This window comes from Aplysia californica, unplaced genomic scaffold (assembly GCF_000002075.1).
Source record: "Aplysia californica isolate F4 #8 unplaced genomic scaffold, AplCal3.0 scaffold00591, whole genome shotgun sequence".
NCBI lineage: Eukaryota > Metazoa > Mollusca > Gastropoda > Aplysiida > Aplysiidae > Aplysia > Aplysia californica.
In genome coordinates, this window is record NW_004797861.1 from 376,531 (window position 1) to 399,461 (window position 22,931).

A 22,931-nucleotide genomic window follows, 5' to 3' on the forward strand; every position below is an offset into this window, starting at 1 on the left:
GTCCAGATGCAAACGCACCCGCTTGTGTGTGGGGAAAAACCGTCTTTCTACATTCATACTTTCATACCCTCTGCTCTTTGCCAAAATCCTCGTATTTTCTTTTACAACACGACCCCCCTCCCTTCAAAGAGAGAGAGAGAGAGAGAGAGAGAGAGAGAGAGAGAGAGAGAGAGAGAGAGAGAGAGAGAGAGAGTCTTCCATCCTATGGTAACTCTCTCTAGAAATGACATAACTAGGAATCCGCGAAGCACAATTCTTCCCACGGACGTCATTGGATTTTGTGCACACAGTAGTAGAACAGACGTCATAGAGGCTCAATCGACTGTTACATCACTTCCGGCACATGTACCTGTGACGTTCACTGCGTTCGCCCGCACTGCTTCATCGATGCGCGCGCTGACATCGTGTCCACGGGAGAATCTCTCCCTCCCCTCTCCCTTTTTAAAAATTCTCTCTTACACCCCTTCACAACGCGAAAGCCACTAACGCTAGCAAATGGATAACAAAAAATACATCGGTCATCGCCAATCGTTGAAAACAAAAACGAAAACAAACAAGGCGCTACAGCCCTTAATGTATTCATCATTCATGGTTGGGCTTAGATTCTACTTAGAAAAACATTACACTAACGTTCATATCGGACGTACGAAAAACCATAGATTCCAATCGTTATACTGTGTCATGAAATCCGCCATCCTAATAATTAATTGTGCCTCTACATCCTCTGAGAAAATGATCCGCTAAAAAAATTGTGAGTTAGATTTGCACATCATCATCATCTAGTGCCAGATCTGCGGCAGACATCGGCGATCATGGTTCTCCATTCATTCCTTTGCTCAGATGCTCTTAGATCTTTTCCCGATACCCATTTGTTCGGGTTGCTCTCGGCCTGCCCCTGCCTCGTTTGCTTTCAAGTTTGCCAGTGAGAGCTAGATGTTCAAGACCTTCATGTCTATTCAGGTATCCGATCCGTACATACTTGCGTAATTAAAAGACCCAACCATCCATAAACTTGTGAAGAGAAAAGCGCCACACATAGATTAACAGAAATTGGATGCTACAACCCAGTTTTGACAGAGATATTAAGTTCCCATTAGAATTTTCCATGGCAAAAAATCAACTGCACTTGGTCGAGGACAATTACAGCAACAAGTTTTACATATAAGATCATCTTGATGGTGTCACATATTACAGTCTTATGATGCTAAAACCATGAGACAGAAAACATTCACAATTCGCTCATACTTCGTATCCAGTTACTGTATCTACACTGGTCATAACAGATAATTGAGAAAAAATGGGGGTGGGGGGGGGGGAGGTGATCAGTTCTGTGAAATTGCCACGCGAAAATCCAGAAGAACAAAGAAAAGGGGGTAGAAATAAACTTTAGCTCCCCCCACCCCAAACCAAGTACGCACATCCACGGCCTTCGGTCTCCATGAAGCCACATTTGGGTTGAAGTGATGCCATACGAGAAAGGAGCTTTTAAATTTACTTTCAGATTTGGGGGCGGGTGGAAAATTAGTTACTTAAACCACGAGCACAAGAGGGTACCAATAGGAGGGGAAGTAACTGCAAAAATACTGATGCCCCATAACCAACGCAGAGGTACGTTCCTTTATGATCAAGCGAACACGTCAGCCACGGCTTTCCAGATAGACTTCATATGGTATTATTCATAAAGAATATGAAAATATGGCAACATAATGCTTTTCCTCACGAATGAAAACAATACACATTATGGCCATTGTAAGCTTACAGCTACAGCAAAGTATACATGTAAAAATCAAACACTTACAGCATTAACTTTCTCAAAATGTATCAAACATGAAAATAGTGTAATGATTGAAGGACTGTGAATGATTTACGCCCTCACTGACATGTCTTTAATCATTCAGGATATGGGCTGCCTCGACTCTGCATATAAATAGGACCAACCTGGCTGACAAAGATACACAATACAAGCAGGCAGACAGAGATACTTGATAAAAATGACTTTCCCACATGAGAACTGGACTCACATCTTCTGCATGCAATGGCAAAAGAGTTAAACCAATACAAAACAGGTGCTGGTTAAATGAGTGCTTGAACATTCTTCTACTTTACAAGCTTGAACCCTCACTACTATGAAGACATGATTTGGAATAACTGCCAGGAACAACTGCCAAATCTTCACAATTAATGGCTTCCTCCTCAGAAAGACACTCCACTTGAAGAATTCTCTCACACCACTCGAGAAGAGCAACATTCCTTTATCCTTTTCCATTTCTTCTCACAGCAGAGGATTTACACAGGAAAAAAGTGTCTATGCATCTCTAAACCAAGCACAACTTAAGAGTAAGACTAAAGAAAAAATGAAACGCTCAATGCAGGATGAATCTTTTCTTCCCATCACTGCCTTCTTATATTTCCATATTATACTTAGTAGAGGCATATTTTCACTTCACTAGGAAGCTGACAACTGACAATGAGTACAGACTTTGAAAAGTAGTCCAAAAGAAAAATCATTTGGAAAAACTGAGCAAATACAAAAGGAGACACTTTCAAAATACCCCAGCTCAGAGCTGATACAGGTAAGCAGGTTGAGGCGTGAAAACATTATTCACAGGACAAAAACAATGAAAAGCTCAACTTTTGCTACATCAAGTCTGTTGATTTTCACAGAATAATTTACGACATTTCATAGAGAATGTAAAAGAAACGACCCACTGGACTTCTCTGAATTCAACAAAAAAAAGAAGCAAGACCAATTATGGGGGAAGAATGGACGGAGCAAGATCAAGCATATTTACATTTTCTTTCTTTTTAGTGACATTTTTAGCCCAAATCATGCACTACATTTGTCCTCCTCACATACAACAAATTTGAAAGCTCTCTTTTTTTAAAATCCGTTATTCACATTATTTAGTCAGATACTTCCTTTTTTTTTCCACAAACTGCCACAGTACAAGCAAGTTGAGGTACATGTTGATGGTGAGTCCAAAATCTCGGGTGCAGCAGATGAGACTCCTGAGGTACAAGTGAATGTTCTTGTACAAACTTGAGAGAGGGTGTTTGATTCTTTCAAATTCAACACACCTTTCTGTATTTCTTTCTTGAAGGTGTTAAAAAAAAATGTTTGATGACATAAAACAATTTCCATGGATTTTTCATGCCAAGTGTGGTTGCATGAAATCAATTTCATAAGTCAGACACAGGAAGCAGGAGGTTAGTTGGCAGTCAGATTTAACTATATCTTGTAATATCTTGTAAGGACGTTAAATATCCCGATTCATTCCTGGACATAATGCGGCGGTTATCATGTAGACTGTCAAAAAAAAACCCAGCCCGACAATGTAGACATGTAGACTGTTTCAAAATGTAAAACTAATCCATGATCTTGTCCATCCAAAACTTTTCCCAATTTACTCCTGCTTAAGGATGGGGAGTCAGTTTTAGCTAATATTCATACCTTCCACTCATTGCTTCTGAAATGGTTTTGTAGCTGAAAGAGCTCATTTCCAAGTCTTTCCAGTTCCTTAATCATACAAAGCTTGAGAAGTGAATGGTGCTCATTATCATCAGGTTAACTCACACACGAAATCATTCAGAATCAAAATTCTTTCTGCAGCAAACTGAATGATCAGAACATCCTTTCCAAAGAATAGACACACTGTTATGCAGTAATGATCACATAGTCAATACTGTTGGTCCACAATCCATGTTTCTACTTAAAAATGATGAAATTTTCTGTGATCTCAATTAAAAATCAAAAAGTCACATATCCACTACAGCTGTGTCAGTTGCATTGACTACTCGTTTTTCCAAAAAAACTATAGCCACAAACACAATAGTCCTAGTGAGGCAGATTTGCAATTGCAAATTTGGACAAACGAGGATTATGCTCTAAACTGGACCATCTGTAATAATGGCGGTCACTCCCAGGGAGACTTTTCCAGGAGCAAATGATGCTACACCAGATCAAGGTATACTGACAATCTGAGAGCAACCCCAGAACTTTTGGGACACACAAGGTAAGGATGATTTTAAGAATATTTGTGTGCATAACAAGTGTGAACATACATGTAGGTATAGATATAAAGATAAAACCAATATCTCTAAATGTGACCATATCACAAGGATTAAAGTGTGCAGAATTGATTTACGAATTCAGAAACGCCTCTACCCCAATCTGTCCTCTGCTGTTCAAACAAGAGGACTTGATACAAAAACAGGGACCGAAAAAGTTACAATCTGAAGAGAAATCAGATGGTATTTAAATTCATAAACTGTCAAATCACTTACCTTGTCTCACAAACGTTTGATTTACATCTAGCAAGATGTCACATCCTTCCACAATCATACGTTCTATGGCCAGATTTTTTCTGATGTTTTCTGTCTCACTGACTTCATCATGCATAACCTGAAGAAAGAAGAAACCTCTAGGTAACTTGTGCACTATAAATGTTAGTTTTTTTACATGTATAATTGATGCCTTGCTAGACACAGACAGGTTACTTTGAAGGCAGCGCATTTCGCTCAAGGATTAGAATGAGGAAAAGAGAAAAGACGAAAGAAAAAAGACATTATTCCAAAAGCAAATATCGTATGTGTTTATTTGGGTGCAGATGTTGATGTGTTGTATTTCACCATCAGAGGGATCGCATCTTCTGCAGGAGGGACTTCTGTTAATTTATTGTCCCTCACATCAAACTGGGGGAAGGGAGAGGTGGTGAAATGTGAAACAAAAAAATGTTAACACCCTTTGTTTTTGAATTATGCTTAGTAGACATTTAAATGGATCATTACATTTTTCTGCAGGGGGTAGTGCATACATATAGGAATGTATGTGTGTGTGTGTGTGTGTGTGTGTGTGTGTGTGTGTGTGTGTGTGTGTGTGTGTGTGTGTGTGTGTGTGTGTGCGTGTCCATGGGCAATTGTGCATTTGTTTTCATGTATACCTGTGTATGAAAGCATGTGTGGTTGTGCAAATTAGTATACTTTTTCCATTTCCAAGTAAGACAAAAACTCTTGAATAAAATGAGAAGCATGTGTGGTTGTGCAAATTAGTCCGTTTTTTTTCCATTTCCAAGTAAGAGAAAAACTCTTGCATAAAAGTACCTTACAATAACAACAACACCATGGCACACTTACCCTGGAGAGCTCCTCCAACTTGCTCTTGGCAAACTCAAGGCTTTCTCGCTCTACATGATCATGTGGGGTGTGGGCAAGCAGTTCATGAAGCGTAATGATGTACCTTGGAACCTAGGAAAACAAGAGGTTATCAAATACAGTTGAACTTATTCCAGACAAGTGGTGACATTTCTCTTGTTGTGTCTCTGTTCACTTGTCTCATCTGTAACAGCATTTATGAGTGTCACTCAGTGTGTTGTGTGGCAGTGCTGTGTCCAGTGTCCGTTCACCTGTGTATTATCATCTATCGATGTCTACCACTCAAACTAGTAAGATGCTTTCTGTTTAAGAAAGCCAAGCTTTCAAGTATGGCTTGTCCGTCTTGCTTTATTTCAGACGATTCCATTGTTGAGGAGAAAAGTAGTCATCTTAGACAGGTGGTTCTCTTGGACAGTGTCATTCTAATAAAGATAAAATGCAAAAGAGGCAGTGGGAGGTGGCTGTTTGTACAGGTGGTTGTCTTGGGCATATGGTCATTACAGAAGGTTCGACTAATTTGAAAGCCAGCACATTGGCACAACTCAATTCAAATGGATTTGTTTGTGTCACAGAGAACACCATGACCAAAAAGAGATTGATAAGTTGGGTTGAGCTGTGTTCTACATACAGTAACAAAGTGTAAATAATACTTCATTTTACCTGGAACAAGATAGGAACATCAGAAAATCTAGAAGAAAATCATTTAAGCCATTCATTGAAGTACACCGTAATGACAATGATAGTTTCCCTGTGTTGCATGAAGCATAAAATCATACAGGCAGGAGGTAAAAACCTACCAAAAGTACTCTACTTAGTTTTAGTTTTAGTAGAGGTTTTACAGCGCTCGCAACTTCATAAGGTCATATGAGCGCCAGAAGATTAGAGGTGTTACAAGAGAGTAACAAACATAAAAAAGAAAAAGGGGAGATAATGACGATAGATGTTTGATAGGAAAGAAGAAGCAAACCACACCAGAGCACCCGCCAACTACCCACAAGTACTCTACTATTCATAATTACAGCCACAACTACACTTCAAGAACAGGTTATTAAAACAACAAAACAAATAAAAACTTCTAATCAATCTCATATAGCAACTCAATTCCCTCTTCAGAAAATTAACTACCTAGTTAAAGCTTTCACAAAGCTTATCTTGACATTGGGAATATTAGTAAAATCTTGTCTAAATTAATTTGTGAGAAATAAATCCCAAAGTATTCAACTCAAGACAGATATCCTCTTAGGATAATGAAATGAATTGGAAAGGATTCAGAAGATATAAATAAGGACAAATTCACACCGAAAAACTCATAGTTGGAACAAGAAGTATAATTTCATCAAAACATGGACTTACATGATTAAAGTGCCAACGCTGCTAAAATGTGTGTCTCCAACTGACTGTCTGGCTATTGGGCTGAAGAATCATATCCTTGACACAAACAAGTCTACAGCTGTTTCCCAGTCTGTCGAAGAGCATGTCTCAAGGATATGCTGATCACTCTTTCATCATTACGTGCCTGTTAGTGCCATGTATGCCGGTCCCCCAAAGTGTGAGTACAGACCATCACTGATAACTAATTAATAGCTTCCTGTGTACGATGTTAAGTGGGTAGGATAATGAGACTGGATACTCTCTCTCCATATTTTCTGTGCCTATTTGTACAACTGTAGGTGAATCGAGATCAACCAGACAGCAATTTGAGCACTCCTATTAAATTTATCTTCTCGTTAGGTGCTCTTTACCCATGTATATTTAGGACAGAAGAGCTATGTGACTTTCCTCAGTTTGCATCTTTGCATCTCTGAACAGTGCTGGTCCAATCAGGGTATAAAAGCCCACTTCTTATCTTCTAGAGAGTTGACATAGAGTCTGTTGTACTCAGGATGTGCATAAGGGCATCGTGTACTGCTGTCCTATCAAGTATTTTGAAAGCGGCCTTCATCTACATAATCAAACTTGCTGTCATGCAGTCAAAAGCCACACATGCTCCTGCTGTTCAGCTCTAGGTTATGATGAGACAGCATGTGATCTGACACATTGTTGCCCCGAACAGAACACAACAATAAAAAATATTGAAAAAATGTAGGAGAAAAATCCCATTTCAGCAACCACTTTCAAGGATATAACAGACAAGAGTAATATTGTTCAAATAGTTAAAAACCCAAAAGACAACAGGCATCTACCTGGTGCATAGGGTAGGTGAGGAACGTTTCAAGAGTGCGCCCTTCACAAGCTGGCTTCTCTTCATAGCGCTTCAGTAGGTTGTTGAATTCAAATTTCTGTTTATATTCCGCTAATACCTGCAAAGAAGAAAAAGGCACAAAAGTTAAAACATAGATTGTGCTTTCCACTTTATCCCAAAAACAGTTCTGTAAATTTCAGTGATGGAGTCTTAGATTCTGCTAGCCACATCGGCACAATTTTGGGTAACAAGTTCAAACTCACTACTCTAATTTGAATGGTGTATTATTATTATTCCTGGACCATTTTTCCTCTCAGCTCCATGTCCAGATATAGAGGAGGATTGCCAAAAGCTTAGTCTTCAATACTGCTCCCACCCAGTCTTGTAGTATAACACTCAGAAATATAAAAAAAAGGTACTGGAAGACTGAACTAAAGGAGTAAAAGGTGGAAAAACATAAATACTTGTCTCTATTGTCTCTGGATACAGACCTGTAAACTGTAGTGATGGTTGCGAACATATTCCTGATAGATGCTAAGCATGGGCAGCAACATATCAAACAGGTCTCCTGCAGAGATGAAGGTAAAAAAAAAGAAAGAAATATTAACAAAGTTTCTTTTTAAATACACCAATAGGTCACAACTTTTCAATGCTGTTCTTTTCCACCAAAATAAGGCTAAATATCATTAACCCCTTTGTGACCAAAATGCTGGGCGACGTTCACCATTTTTTTTCTTATGCAACAAAGGAGGCAAGATGCTGTTGTGATGAATGGCACTCATCATGCCTTGCAAAGCAAGAGGGCCATAATGACGCACACTGTCAAATTTTGCATTTAATGTAGAGTTTCTATTTAACACTTTGTAAAACTAATTGCAGATTCAAATTCAGCGATACCCATTCCTTAAGAGAATATATTTTGCTTTTAGAGACAGTCTGTCATATTTATAAACCAGATCTAGTTATTAGCGATCACTGCTAACCCGAGCACCACCCTTTGTCCCTGGGGATCCAAAACTGCGCTCGGTGAAGCACAAATTGACCCTGCGTCACAAAGGTGTTAACCATACAGGGGGTCTAATGTACCCTTTTAAATCGAGCAAATTCATTAAAATATTAATAGGACCGAAGACTATGAACCTGAGGAAGAATTACTTAGCTACTTTCAGTAATGCCATTTCCAGGGTGACATCTCTTGGGGATAAGTGCTGGGTTGTGAGATCACAGGGATTAGTCAAGTAATCTTTGTGAGCATTTCGCAACGATGCTGAGCTGTACACTTTGTGCTTAGCATTATAAGCCTACTTATTCAACTAGCTGAGTCTACAGCATCGAATAGGGTAGCAAAGCTGGCCTATTTAGGCTAAACATATCAGGTATAAACTGATAGTGCGTAACTTTGGCATATATATAAGGTAAAGTCTCCAGGAAAACCAGTCCAAATCTAGCAAAAATGGTTGTTGCCATTCCATAGATCTTCTAAAAAAGCTGGAGCTGTTGTATAAGGACACATCTTATGCTCACTCGTGGTCTTTTCTAGGATTAACAAACAATGAAGAGAAACAATAGTGAATAAATGTCAAGAACACTGACCTAGAACTAGAGTGGGCCAGTTCTCAAGACGAGCTGTGAGACCCTTCAAAAATATTTGGTGCAGAAACAACAAGGTTTCACTGTAAAAGACAGAAAATGTTACCATTGAAATATATACAATCAACAAGACTGGCACACAAAAGCAAAAAATTGTTCAGAATTAACTGATGTCAAAACAGTAAAGTAACTTAAGCTTAAGTCTTTGCCTGACAGAAACCACGCTGACATCAAATTTGCTACAAAGTGAGAAAACAAATCAAATTCTAAAGAACAGACAGAGACGACCTATTGACCCAGCATCTTTCCTGACAAACAAACATTAATTGCTAAACCTTTAAGTCTTTAAGTGTAAGTTCTCTAACAAAATGAAACAGGAAAGGGGGGGGAGGGGATTTACCTCAGAACTGAACTGCCATTTCAAAATGTTCGTTTGGAAACACAATTGAGCAGAGGCCTGACCGTGTCTTTATTTCTAAAAAGTTACAAGAAAATTGTGAGAACTAGGGAACAACAATAGACTATGAATATTTTTGTTGGCTTGGACTGCATTTGAAGAGAGTTACTCTGGTTGATTCATTATCATTTATGAGGCATTTGAAGCACTGAAAAGGTAAAAGATTATTTCTCATCACATCTGCTGTACTGCTGTATAATTCATAATATATACTAGATCTAGATCTAACAACTTTTTAAAAAAGCAAAGCTTTTTTTCACACACCTATTTAAAAAAATGGAGTTGACGTCTTCATGAGTGATCGGAGGTTTCTTTGAGCTTGCAGCCATGCGGAGCGGCCGCAGGAAGCACGTGACCAGACAAGAAAGCTGCCGGTTATACTCCTCTTCACATTCCACCATACTGAAAAGACAAAACACATATTTGTGAAGAGGACATGAGCAGGGTAAAGCTGTACTTTATCACAAATCAGCATGATAACAGCCATTTTGTAGCTGGAAGCAGGGTAGAATTACAGTAAAGTAAAAAGTAAAGTTGTTCCCGCCTCCGATCCGGACACTGGGGATTGCCTTGTTAGTGAGACAACTTCCATGCCACCTTTACTTCCCCAACTCGAAGTCAGGTACCCATTACTGCTAGGTGGGCAGAAGGGGGCGAAAAAATCTGAATCCGAACCGAGGCTCGAACCCGGACTTTCCGTTTTGGAGACGAGCGCACTAACCGCTCCGCCACCGCACCCTCAGAATTACAGTAGAATAGATAAAAAGGAGAAAGAGCAAAGCACCAAGTGCAGGGGAAAAAGAGCAAAGGTTAACAAAATGCAGCAGACATCATCTATTGTGTACTCTGTCTAGATAATAGTTATTTTACCTTTATTTTATATTTTTGTGCCCTAAATAAAAAAAAGAACTCAAAGCTAGTAAAAGCATCCTTCCTCGAGATCTATGAAGGAGCCAGACCATTTAAAAAAATAAAAAACCCTCTACCCCCTATTCATTAACCAGTCATGCTATGCACTTAGGAGCCAAAAATTACATGCCCCTGAGACCTAGCCACAGAATGCAGAGGAAGAATAAAAATTAGAAATAGTGTAAGATACCTGAAAACAATGCTGTTCCTTTTGCGCATGCTTTCAGCATGAGGTGATCGAATATACAACTCCACAATCTGCTTCCAGCGTCTTCTGCACAGCCAGCCACGGAAAAAACTTTGTACCTGTTCAAGATGCAAGAATAAAGAAAAAGGCACCAGTGCATTGTCTTACTGTATTCCTACCACCAACATCTTTTTCCTCAGATCAGCTGTTGATTAACTACCATTACAAATGATAATATTTCAGGAAATATTTACGAAAAAAACCCCCAAAACAAATCAACTTTAAACATAAAGTTGGGGAGAAAGAATAATTTAAGGTGAAACCATGATGTAAAGTATCAAAGGGTATTTTCAAGAGTAAAAAACATGCATCAATTCAATTTTGTTTTTAACTCAGTGCCCTCTTCTGTGCTTCTCTTTCTTTTCTCCTCAACAGAATAATATATTAAATTACGCCATTGCAACAAATCTTCAAAACTCATAACCATTATTAATGGTATGTTAATTTATCACGTTGTAGTTTCCTTTTTCTCATTTTAAAATGGAACCATGTCTCACTCTTCTACTTCTAGTATTGAAAAACATTAGTCAGAACTTGCTGAAATCTTTGCCCCATCTTCAAGTCACCTGTGACGTATTAATTATTTTGCTTTATCTGAAGTCATTTTCAACATTTTCTGCAGTGAGCCTTTTTATTCTAGACTGCTTTACCTACAGTGACTATAAACTATTTGCTGTTCACTTCTGAGAAATACAAGCAGGGAGAACGAATCAAAACAAAATTCCCCACTCTTTTCACACTGGGGGTTGCAGCCTAAAAGAGAAAAAGAAGAAAACCTCAAAGGGTGGTAAAGGTAGAGGGAAAGACCATACAAAACTGAACATAAAACCTCAAACTTTTCACCTCTTGATTTCATCGTCTATTGCAGAAGGTCCAAATAATGATTTGCACTGAACAAAACTTTCATGTCATTCTAGCAATTCACCACTTTGAGCACATCGGGTGTGAAATATTGCGTGAAAGCGCCGTCAAGAGATTAAAAGGTCTACTCTACCTGTGACAACTGTGCGAAGTGAAAAAGCATACCGACGCGGTAAAACAATGACTGTGACCATAGCCAATCGAGACAACCTAGATAACCGGTAGACTTTGACGACTCGTCTTGTCGACTAGTGAACTACAAAATAAGAACAGTTAAAATCTTTTTTCAAAACTTGTAACAAATAGCACAGAATATCAACTTAATGTAATGTATAAACCTCCACTTTATACTCATTAATCACTCTTCTAATAATCTTTCAAAATATCCAACCTGAGTTCCCAAACACACAGAAGTACAAACAAATACAAGTACACAAAAAAGCACACATCTAGATTTTGCCTGGATAGAAGACATTTTAGAAAAAAAAGACTCCATTATCATGTAATGTCCCTTTCGTATGATGTGTGTTAATACATGTACTTCTATGTCTAAGCAGTATGAAAATGTTCAAAATGTTAACTACATATGGATGTAAAATCTTTCGAATAAACATAAACACCACTAGAAAAAAGGTCTCCCTTACATTTGGTAAGAGTTTGAGACTTCCCTATTGAACATTGAAAACACCTCTGAATAGTCTGCGAGCTTGTGCAAGTCAGGTAAAAAGTTGAAGGGGAAAACAAAATCTTTATCTAACAGGCTTTCTAATTATGCTAACGAGGTGTGCATAGACTACAGCACTGCAGGTGCGCTATGGACATGCCTGTTTTGCATAGTTTGGCTTTTCACACCAACAAACATAATCAAACACTGACTTCATGGTTTGTACAGAAAACAGAAAATAATTGCATCCCATCCAACGTCTTGACCTGGACTAACAATACATGCTGCATTACCATTCTATACTTTTAAAGAAATGAGGAATCATCACTTGTAAATTAGGGATGGCAACACGAGACACGCAAAAGAATTGGATCTCTGCTTGCGTGAGAATATATTTTTCCCACATTGGTGAAGTTAAAAATATTTCAAAAATCAGTAACAATAAAGTTTGACAGAATTCAAATATCTTAAGTGAAGACACAAGACCAAGCTATGGTCGAGGCAAGGAAACACTTCTTTGTGTTTCATCGCTGGACCTTAGAATTGGTGTTTCATATAATTCCGAACATGAGCGCACATGAGCCTAATGAACTTTCATTAACAGTTGGTCCAACCAACCAGCTGGGAGGGCAGGGGAAGGTGTCAAAAGCACAATGCACTGCAGTAAACCTACAAATAAAGGACATTCTGAATGGTGCCACCACACATGACATCGTTTCAATTCTTTTATATATAAATAATGGGACAAGTATAACATGTTGTTAAGACTTAGTAGTGTAAAACAATGGCTTTTGATGCTTATCTCAGGACTGACAAGTGTACCTGAAAGTTCTGGTCATGGCATCATTACATTTGGATAAAAAAAGTAAAACTTTTCACCAAATGCAACTGGTTCATGACAACAAGGCAACTCTGTCATCATGAGAACCACATCAGTATAAGGGAGTCAGTATAAGGCTGAAGTAAAACAACCACTCAAAAGTAAAACCAAATCATGTAATACATTACCATGGGTTTGCACACTCATTACCCCATTTTTAATGTTTATCCCCCCTTGCCTTTGTTTTGAACATTGGGACATTACTGTGACATCAGGACTTGAAGCTTTGAAGCAGTGAAGACACAACACTGGCAGGGGTTTACTTATAGTCACATGTAATGATGAAGAAGCCAACTGGAGAGGTGACACAGAACTACAACAAACTCTCACACTTCCATTCCAACACATGTGCTCTCTCTCTCTCTCTCTCTCACACACACACACATTATGAGATACATGCAATGGAGGAGGAAGGAAGGTTAGAGCCTGGAAAATGGAAACACACAAAAGAATCACTGAGTTTCCAAACACTCTGCTATTTCACACCTCAAAACAAAATTTCAAAACCAACTCCTAAATAAAAGTTTTCTGGGTCCTCTAGAATTGAAGATTTCCACAGTAAATAAGGTGCACACATCACACATAATATTTTCACCTGGAACAAAACAAATAAGCAATAAAAGTGGAAGTTCGCTCACACATAGGGAAAAACAGAAAACATTAGACAGAGTACTCCTGGAGACTGCAGTGCTACTATTTTCCGACAGGAATTGCTGTGCAGGTCCATTTTCACAACAAACACATTCATTTTATTTGGGTGGCTTTTCCTCTTGATTTTGCAAACCTGAGTATTTCATCACAAAGACTAAGGAACGCTACTTTTCTCTTCTTTGGAGAAAAACACAAAATGTAATTGCAAGATGTTTTCCCTAATAGAACATGAACCAGTAATAAGTCCTTGGAATGTGAAATGCTGAGTTATGTAAGGATGAATTTTTTTTCTTCACTTTTTCTATACCATGCACATTTTTCTATTCACAGCTTTTAAATGCAAACTGTGTGAAAAGAAGAGTCAAATAGTCAGGGGTGGTAAAATGATCTTTATACTTATAAATTTGACTCCTACATTTGGACTATAATGACTTTATTGAATGCATGTTCCTTACGTACTCAGTAAATATGAATTGGATTCTTAAATATTTTTTCTTATCAAGTTGTTTTTTTTTGCTTTTTTAAAATGAGAGATTCAGAAACTTGTTTGACGGACCAGTTGAGGAATAAGTTAAGGTCCAACTGCATTCATACTGAGCTGAGGAACATCCACCTTATCATATATAGGGACCGCTTCATATTTGACCACATATTTTAATCAGCTAAACTTTAAAAAAAGACAGCACTTCCACTAATGACATCCATTTATTCAATGCTTATACCCATGGTCAACAATACCCAGAAGGTGAGCTAAAAGGGAAAGGCAGAGGGAATCTACGGGAAGAGGGTAGAAACAAAAAATAAAGGGATGAGAATGGTCTTCTGATGAAATGTCTAATGTTGGGATAAGCAGACACCAACCTGATAGAAACAAATCTATAGCACACAATATCTGGGGCTTGTGACTTTATAGCGGGGGACTGTGTTGTAACTCTCTTGACTAAAAGGCTCTACTTGTGCGGTTCTAACACATTTACTGTCACACTGTCAGCAGTTTAAACGCAATCACTGTCAGACTTTGAAATCAAAATGTTAATGACCTGAGTACTAGAATTATTCCACTTTCTTGACAGATAAACTATTTTACCAACTATATGCCAAGACGACTGTAATGTCTCATTGCACCTTAGCCATGCCAAATGCAAGTACTTATCACAATTTTCGTTTTCTTTAATACATTAGACTTTTAAAAAACTTTAGTCCCTTTTCATAAAGCTCATAACAATGTAACTCAGACTCCAAATGAGTATGTTTTACTTACTGAAGTCGGTTTAACAAAACATTATTAAAAATGGTCAATGTGAAATCTTAATACTGTCCCCAAACACATAAAGCCAACACATGACTGCTGAGATTCACTACAAATAATTCTAGGGCGTCCATTTCACTATCTTGGAGTGGAAGGAACTTCTATGCAAAATACAATAGCAGCACAGGAGACAAAACTCACCGATAAAAACTGGCAAGGGGGGGGGAAAACAAGATGAAATGAGAGGTTAGGGTGGTAACATTGGGTGTTTTTTGGCAAGGGGGTCGATAAAATAATATAAGATCAATATGGAAAACTTATTTTGCTAGAGATTCCAACTTTAGTGGGCATGGTGCTGTTGGGAGTTATAAAAAGTGTCATTCATAAAGGCAAAAAGCACAACATGTTTATGACACAGTCATCTTAAGAAGGGAACGAAAAATATTGTTTACCTCCTCAGTCTCAATTTCAATGAGAAGCAAAATACTGCTCCCAGAACACCAAGGCAATAGACACAGTTCACTACAGGTTGAAATGTGTTACATAAAGATCCAATAAGTTAACTAGTGACAAAAGGGAAAACACATGAGGGAGAAAAAAAAAATATCACACTTTGGAGAAGGGATTTTGTCCTGCAAATGCATTGTACTAATGATACACCTGGGACTTATCTAATTCGTTGTTGACCATTCAAACTTCCAAGGATATTAAAATGTGTGTCTATTTCTCTGATATTATTGATTGATGGCTATGATGAAAGCTTTTTTCTAGAGATTTCACAGTGGAACATTCATTCAATACCAGGCCTATACTGTACCCAAAAAAAACTTTTTGTCTGAAAAAGTCTTTTACGCTTGATGCTTCTATGATTATCACAAAGAAACTCATTAAAAAGTGGTCCATTAAAAACAAACACATTTGTCACGACACTGTGGAATCAAGTGCACGTCAATTTTTGGGCATGTGGAGTTATTGGTATCATCTTCAAGCTTTTCATTAGTCTTGCTTGCGATGACAAAAAATACCCATGTATCTTGAATAGATGTCGAGATACTTGCGATATAAGGAGGTTGGGGACGCCTGGTTTCAAAGGTAAAACTAATGAGAAAATGGCTGCCAAAGTTAGGTTACTTCCAAAGATTGAGAGACTTTGGAAACTGCAAATTTAAATTTTTGATGCCATTAACATGTGTTTTTAAAAAATAGTAAAATCCATGCAGATGTGTGCTTTAAATGGACAAAAAAGGTGTTGAGCTAAAAAAAGAAAAATCTGATAAAACTTGCCACATTGGCGGAAAAATGCCTGTTTCTTCTATTTCATTATTCTGATGAGCCCTTGATTTCACCATGACGAGTCAAATATTATGTCTTTGGCCTACTTTCCCTCCTCTACTATTTAGTTAAATATACACGAGCTTTTACACGACAAAGACCTGATTGTACTCTCAGCTGTGAGCAAGTCTATTTATGTTGAAATACATTATCTATACAAAAACCCCCACAACAAAAATCATAAAAGGCACAGGATGAAATCTATGGAAATGGCTGTCCTATGTACATGTTCTCTTTTCTTAGGGTAGACTAACACAGCAGAAAAAAAAAAATGTAGGTTTTTTACTATAACGTTGATGCAGATAAAAGTACCATGAAAACTGTGAGATTTCAATAAGGACGGAACTCAAGCCTAAAATTTCTTAAAGCAAAAAAAACAAAACAACAACAACAAAGGACTGAGCAAAAACCAATAAAAACTATAAAATTCAGAGGTAGATAGAGTCAAAACTGATCATGGACATTTCCCTGAAAGCCTGCAGTAAACCCCTAAAAAATTTCAAGTGTTAAGTTTTCTGATTACAAACAGATTCACTTTTGCTTCTTCCTTTATGTTTCCTTTATCATTAAGTAAGGCAACATACAAACTAACACAATACCAAATATTCTGCACACACCATTAGTACATTTACCTGCTCAGCTTATAGTGATTATAATACTTTCATCCTCCAAAATACATACAAAACATATTTTCACATACTGGTTGATATGAACACCCCCCCCCACAACATTGATTACAGGGCACACCTCAACTATACGAAAGACAAAACAAAACAGCCCTCCTGTTTCCCTGAAAAAAAAAATCCCAACCAACAGCAAACACAATAACAACCACACCCCCCCTCCCCACCAAAAGATAAATGGTCATAAGACACGGAAAATAGACCTTCTCAACCCTTGAAATCATTAACTTTCTCGTCTGATATCAGATATATATAAAGGCGTTTGTATAAAAAATAGAACTTCTTCGTATTAGACTTGGTCATTAGCACAGTATACTGACAATATAGTTATTAGTACACATGGTGTTACACCTAGGAGACAGTCACAATGACAATGGTCTATTAATGAAGTGGACATTTTTAGGGACACAATAAGACCTCATTATGTAAGTGAAACGGAACCTTAAACATTATCTGAATCAAAAACAGAACAAATGAAAAACTACCCGCAGTTATTCAAACAATATAATCACAAGTTCCTACTACCACTGACACTAAAGCACTTATAAATTCAAACTGATACTGCAGAGAAACACCCTTATCTTGACAACCTCTTGAAAAAGAAAGTATAGTAACATTTCATATCAAAACCTTTGATACACGTTTGAAAAAAAAGAGGGAAATAGTTTAAGTTGGGAGCAAAAGCTATTGCAAGAAATTGAAGGAGAAATCTGAATTTTTTCTGAAAAAAGGACAGTAAAAAGGAAACATTTCAAAGGAACAATTACAGCTTCTTGCAAAGCAAAATTAATCACAAACTAACGAAACATTGCTGACCTCTAAAGGAAAAAATCAAAGTACAGATGTCAGATGGGAAGAAAAAGTAGGTGTGAAGAAAGTGTACCTTTTCAAGGAACAACCTAATTCCAGTGGAAATGGAAATCACAAACTGAATAAAGGCACATATGATTAAATACCCAACACAGTAGGGAATGATTGAAACTAAGAGGTTAGTATATGGGATGCTACATCATAATAATGAAAAAAAAAAACAGAAAGAAAAAAAGTACCAGTTGCCAATACGAGGAAAAGTAGATATTATTCAGACAGAGGGTTCCCATCAAAAGATTTCTGTACCAGCCAACCAAGGATAGGTGAAGAACACACTGACTAGAGGCTACACTGATCTCAAATAATATGCTGACTTGGTCCAGATACATAGGGCAAAAATCATAGGGGTAATGTAAGAGAGAAAAAACCTCAAGGGAGACACAGAGGTGGCAGATCAACCCATTCTACTCTATGAACTCATACACTTGCCTAGTTATGAGGATTAGGATACCACAATTTGTCCTTCTTTTTTCTTCCACTCAATAATTACGTAACTTCTGTTTTATGAAACCACATTACATGGTCTTAACAACTGCGGTGAAAACCATACACCATTTACCAGGGCATTCATGTGCAAGTACATGAGCTTTTACGGAACAGAATAATAATTCTTGAGGGCAAACTGTGTGTTGCATACAACTCACAAAAAGTGTATCAAAATCATGCCACCAGACAAAAACAAAAGGTGACTGTCAGCCCTTTTAAAGTTCTTCTGGTCTCGTACGTTTCTTTTTATATTAATTTTGCAACATTCAGAAGTGCCTGTACTTCTTTGTGCAAGTCTCACCAATACCTGGCCTTAGGGAAAATAGAGACAAAGATTTTTTCTTTACCTCAATGTGTACTTTTACGCAGTAGGAAATCTATACGAATAAAATATCTGTTCAAATATGTTCTTTGAGGCTCAGGTATACGTGTGTATCAAAACAGAAAGGGAAAAAATTATTTTTAGTATATATCCATGACAAAAAGAAAAGGTTCTAACCCATTATTATAATATCACGAAAACTCTTAAATTGCTTAAAACCAAGTTTTTAAAGTGTATTTATTTCTCATAAGGAGCAGTTGTGAATAACATCATGGTAAAATATTCTCTCAAGCTTGTTATGCATATAAGCATTTCACATCCATGTCAGAGTGAATGAGCCCTACTTTTTCCCCACCAGATGGACTGCTGAGAAATCAGCAAAGTGAGAAACAAGAGGTTTGGTGCTGTGCTGTCTTGAGACAAATATTCTGACCAAATGAAAAGGCTTACGGCAACCTCTTGAAAGCAATTTTTCTTGCACTGAGAATTCCCCACAAATCTACAATAGAATTGTGAAATATAGCACTTCAAGTTATTAATTTCAAAATTTCCCAGAAAGCCAAACATAGGTAGACTTTTCAGCACAAAGATGGGTTCTTGACTGACACAGAAGCATTTATGTGAATAAAAATCAAATCATGTGAATTCTAGCAACTAACAGGTGAGTGTGTAACAGCTATCATTGAAAGGCAGGCATCAAACTTATAACTTACGTCACCCAGCCAAAATCAAAGATTAAGGAACCATTACAGAAGAACTACTGCCAAAATAGGAACGGTCTGTATGCTATTTTGTTTTTTCTAAACCTTTCTAAAAGGAGATTACTTCACTTATTTTATTTCATCATGACATCTTGAATAAGTTTAATGCTTTCTTTACTAAATGTTTTGCAAATCAACCCACGTCATTTTTTGGTTCCAGACAGGATGTTAGTAGGCAAAATACCCTTCATCATATCCTATTACCAGTTCAGAAATCCAATTTTCATAAAAAGTTAGATTTAGAAATATTGAGAAACCATCAGATGAACTATCACAATATTGAGTAGAATGAGTGGGATATGCCTGCCCTCCAAAATGGACTAAAACACAAACAACATCAAAGGAATGAAGGAGGTAGCTAAGGCAGGCAGAAGAAGTAACTTGAAAGACCCACTGAGACTGCAACCTTTTTTATTTTCTTCAGGTCATCGGTTTCTTCGTCGACCTTACAGTGGTTGCCACACATTTCCTTCTTGAATTTTTGAAGCTGTGAAAAAGAACATTGCCAAAACAAATTATCAGTTTTGTAGAAAACTAACCTTGCATGAAAGGAAGATGAGATGAAATAATAATGATAGGTTTTCTAAAACAATACTTATTGCTTCATTTTGTAAAAGCACTCAAGACATATTGATTACAAATATTTTCTGGAAAAAAGAGGCAATTCTTCTTTCTAGTATGTATGATGTCTGTCTAAGAAGAAAGTTTCCTGGTCCTGTAACTAACTCACTTTTCAAGCCAATTTTAACATCAGTTAGCCTCACGGAAGCTGTCATTATGACGCTTTATTTAGGTTTACTTTTCTGGGGTTTGCTCGTGTCAAAAAGATAAAAGGCGAGTTCTCAAAATAATATGATGTTTATGTTGTCATGAAATTCATGGTTTGTTTCGAGAAATCAGCGAAAGAAATACATGATGCCCTTTTAAGGGAGTAAAAATATGGGCGTGAGAGATGAATGATGATGGGTGTGTCAGTCTTGAAGATGCGACTTTCATTTCTTTTCTCAAAGTTAAAGGACAAAGGGGTCAGCGATTTGAAGAAGAAATTGTGCTAGAAACAAATGCTGTGCTTAGGACTGTCTGAAGCGGTAATGCTGAGATCAATAGTTATGTTGAATAGCAATTATTTTTCTGTCGGGTAACAGTAACATGTATACATTTTCAGGTCCGTAAAATAAAAATTGTTGATTTTACTGAAAAGGGACATTTTTTTCTTGGACTAATCCCAAATACGCTGTTGTTACACAATTTATTACAGAAGGAAAGCAAAGAAAGAAAAAGGCAAAGAGAAGTCATTAGTGTCAGATAACTTTTAACAAATGTGTCACGACACAAGGGAATCAGGAGCTCTTCAAATTTTGGGCACATATATTGAATTATAATGGTAGGTTTGTAGACTTCCAAAAAAATCAGTGTCCCTAGAAATTGTAATATTTACATTTTGGGGCCTTTGAAGAACATTTTAAAATAAAATAAAAATCCGCACAGAAACGTGTTTTAAGTGGACATAAAAGAAAGACAATTCGATAAAAATAGCCTAACGGACAGAAAATGCTGTTATCTTTGATTTCATAAGTCATGATTATTTTGATGAGCACTTGATTTCACCCCAATGCTACACTAATGTTTTAGATATTAACATCCTCTACACTCTAAAAAGTGAAAGTTTCAATATGTAATTATATAGCTCTGTAAAAAAAGCATTTACCATCTATTTATAGCATTGTTATCAATTATCGTGACTCAATGGTTTCTGAATTTATAAATCCAGAAACATTACAATACTTGGCTAGAAGTACAGTAGTCTGCGCCTAAAATTCTGGTGCTCGGGAGCAAGGAAAAAGCGGGATCTTAGGTGAACGGGATCTTAGCTGACACATCAAGGGATGAATCTACGGTGACCCATGTTAAAGCCTACAAGCGGTAAAATGGTCTCCCTTCACTCTAAAATGAACTGACGTGACCCCTGGGTGGCTTCATGACATATGGCGAGTAAAGAGTGGTCAACCTCGTTGACCAATCACAGTGATATGAGGCATACCATTTTCATTTATTATCCTATCATGAGTCTCAAGATCTACGCTTATCCAGTCGCCCCTCCCCTTTACCTGTCCAAAATTTATAGGATTCCATCTCTGACTGGGTTTCCCCACTTTTGTCGTTATGCACCATTACGTTGAGATCATACCAATTAAAATTCAGTCTGTCATGCAAATTCGGAAGTAGAGACAACTGCTTCAATGGCCAGGGAAAAGTTCACAGTTCCATGTGATCCTGCCTAGAGCGAACTTGTAGGCCCGGGCCACCCAGCAAGTTATGTAAGTTTAGGTGGAGACCTCAGATGTGAGTGCGATGTTTGGGGAAAATGCGTCAGCGAGTTCACATCTTGGTGTGATCCCGCCGGGGGCAAACATTGTAACATTTCATAGAGTTTTACAATGCACATGATATGATAACATTCACGAATGTGGCTGATCTGTGACGCAATGGGCAGTTCAATGACCGCAACTTTTCACTCTTGGTTGATTGGCTATGCCTGCTCGGGTTTTTGTCCTGTAACTTATGATCTGAAATGCGGGATCTGAGACCTTCAGAGTGAAGAGCAAGATCTTAGGGGTGTCTTTTGCTTGGTAAAAATTATGTTTTCTTCAAATAGCGGGATCTTTTATTATTAAGCGAACTGGGATCGTAAGCAGTGGGATCTAAGGCGGAGACAACTATACAGAGTTTACACCTCTGCTTTTGGGCAGTCCACACAAACCTCATCTTTAAGCTTCTTGACTTCACAGGCCAATTCTTCAGTTTGCTGAACATATTGCCATTTGGCTTGTCTTTCCACATCCAGAATTTGAAGCAGGTGAAGATGTTTCTGCTCCAGTTCTTCTTTCTGTTCAAGAACTTTGCTGTACCTGAAATTCACATGAATACCAATATAATTAATAGGCTACTAATTTTAATTTAATAGGTGTTTGAATAATTCCTACAGAGCCTGCATAGATTTCTAGTTGACAAAGAACTGGTTCATGGTTTTAAAAGTTTTCATTCCGCCTAAAAATTAATGGGAATCTGGTTTTGGCACCAATGATTACTTACTACCCTCCTACTATCATGCTGCACCCTACACCTAATCGTAACCGTCCATACCCAAAAAAACTTACTATTGATGTTTCACTTAATTCTTCCAGCCAAATATCTGAGATTGCCAATTAATATATATATATATCTCTCTAGAATTCAAGAATAAGGCCTCTAGATCTAGATGTACGTTGTATCATAAATCTTATAATCTTGATCTATTATCTATTATAAAATGCAGTCATGATCATTCAATGTATGCTCTTGTAAAACAGAATTTTAAATAGGGAGTGTGTATACAGACCCGGTAACCGGGAACAAAGTTGTGAAGTACTAAACAGTCCCGATAGGGAAAAATCTTTTGTGATTTCGGAAAGTTCCAGCGCTGTCTTGGCCGAACAACAACATGACTTTTCATTGAAAATCGGACTAGACCTCTAGATTCTAGATCTAGGCTATTCATTGTTTCGTGAGCAGACGGCGTAGTCAGTGCAGCGAGGCTTTCTTTCAGTCCAAATCGAGTTTACAGAGTGGAGTGAAAGAGAGAGAGAGAGAGAGAGA

At 37.5% G+C, this 22,931-nt stretch overlaps 1 protein-coding gene across 1 annotated transcript in view; it reads right to left on the reverse strand.

Moving 5' to 3' along the window:
- Positions 1-22,931, reverse strand: part of LOC101851437 (ras-specific guanine nucleotide-releasing factor 2) — a gene marked incomplete in the record, with an annotated part of 169,876 nt that overhangs the window by 104,066 nt on the left and 42,879 nt on the right. The window contains 9 exon segments of the mRNA XM_013087478.2: positions 4,285-4,402; positions 5,134-5,244; positions 7,335-7,451; positions 7,825-7,901; positions 8,927-9,006; positions 9,645-9,782; positions 10,480-10,595; positions 19,702-19,782; positions 22,057-22,204. Coding sequence (XP_012942932.1) covers positions 4,285-4,402; positions 5,134-5,244; positions 7,335-7,451; positions 7,825-7,901; positions 8,927-9,006; positions 9,645-9,782; positions 10,480-10,595; positions 19,702-19,782; positions 22,057-22,204 — 986 coding nt within the window.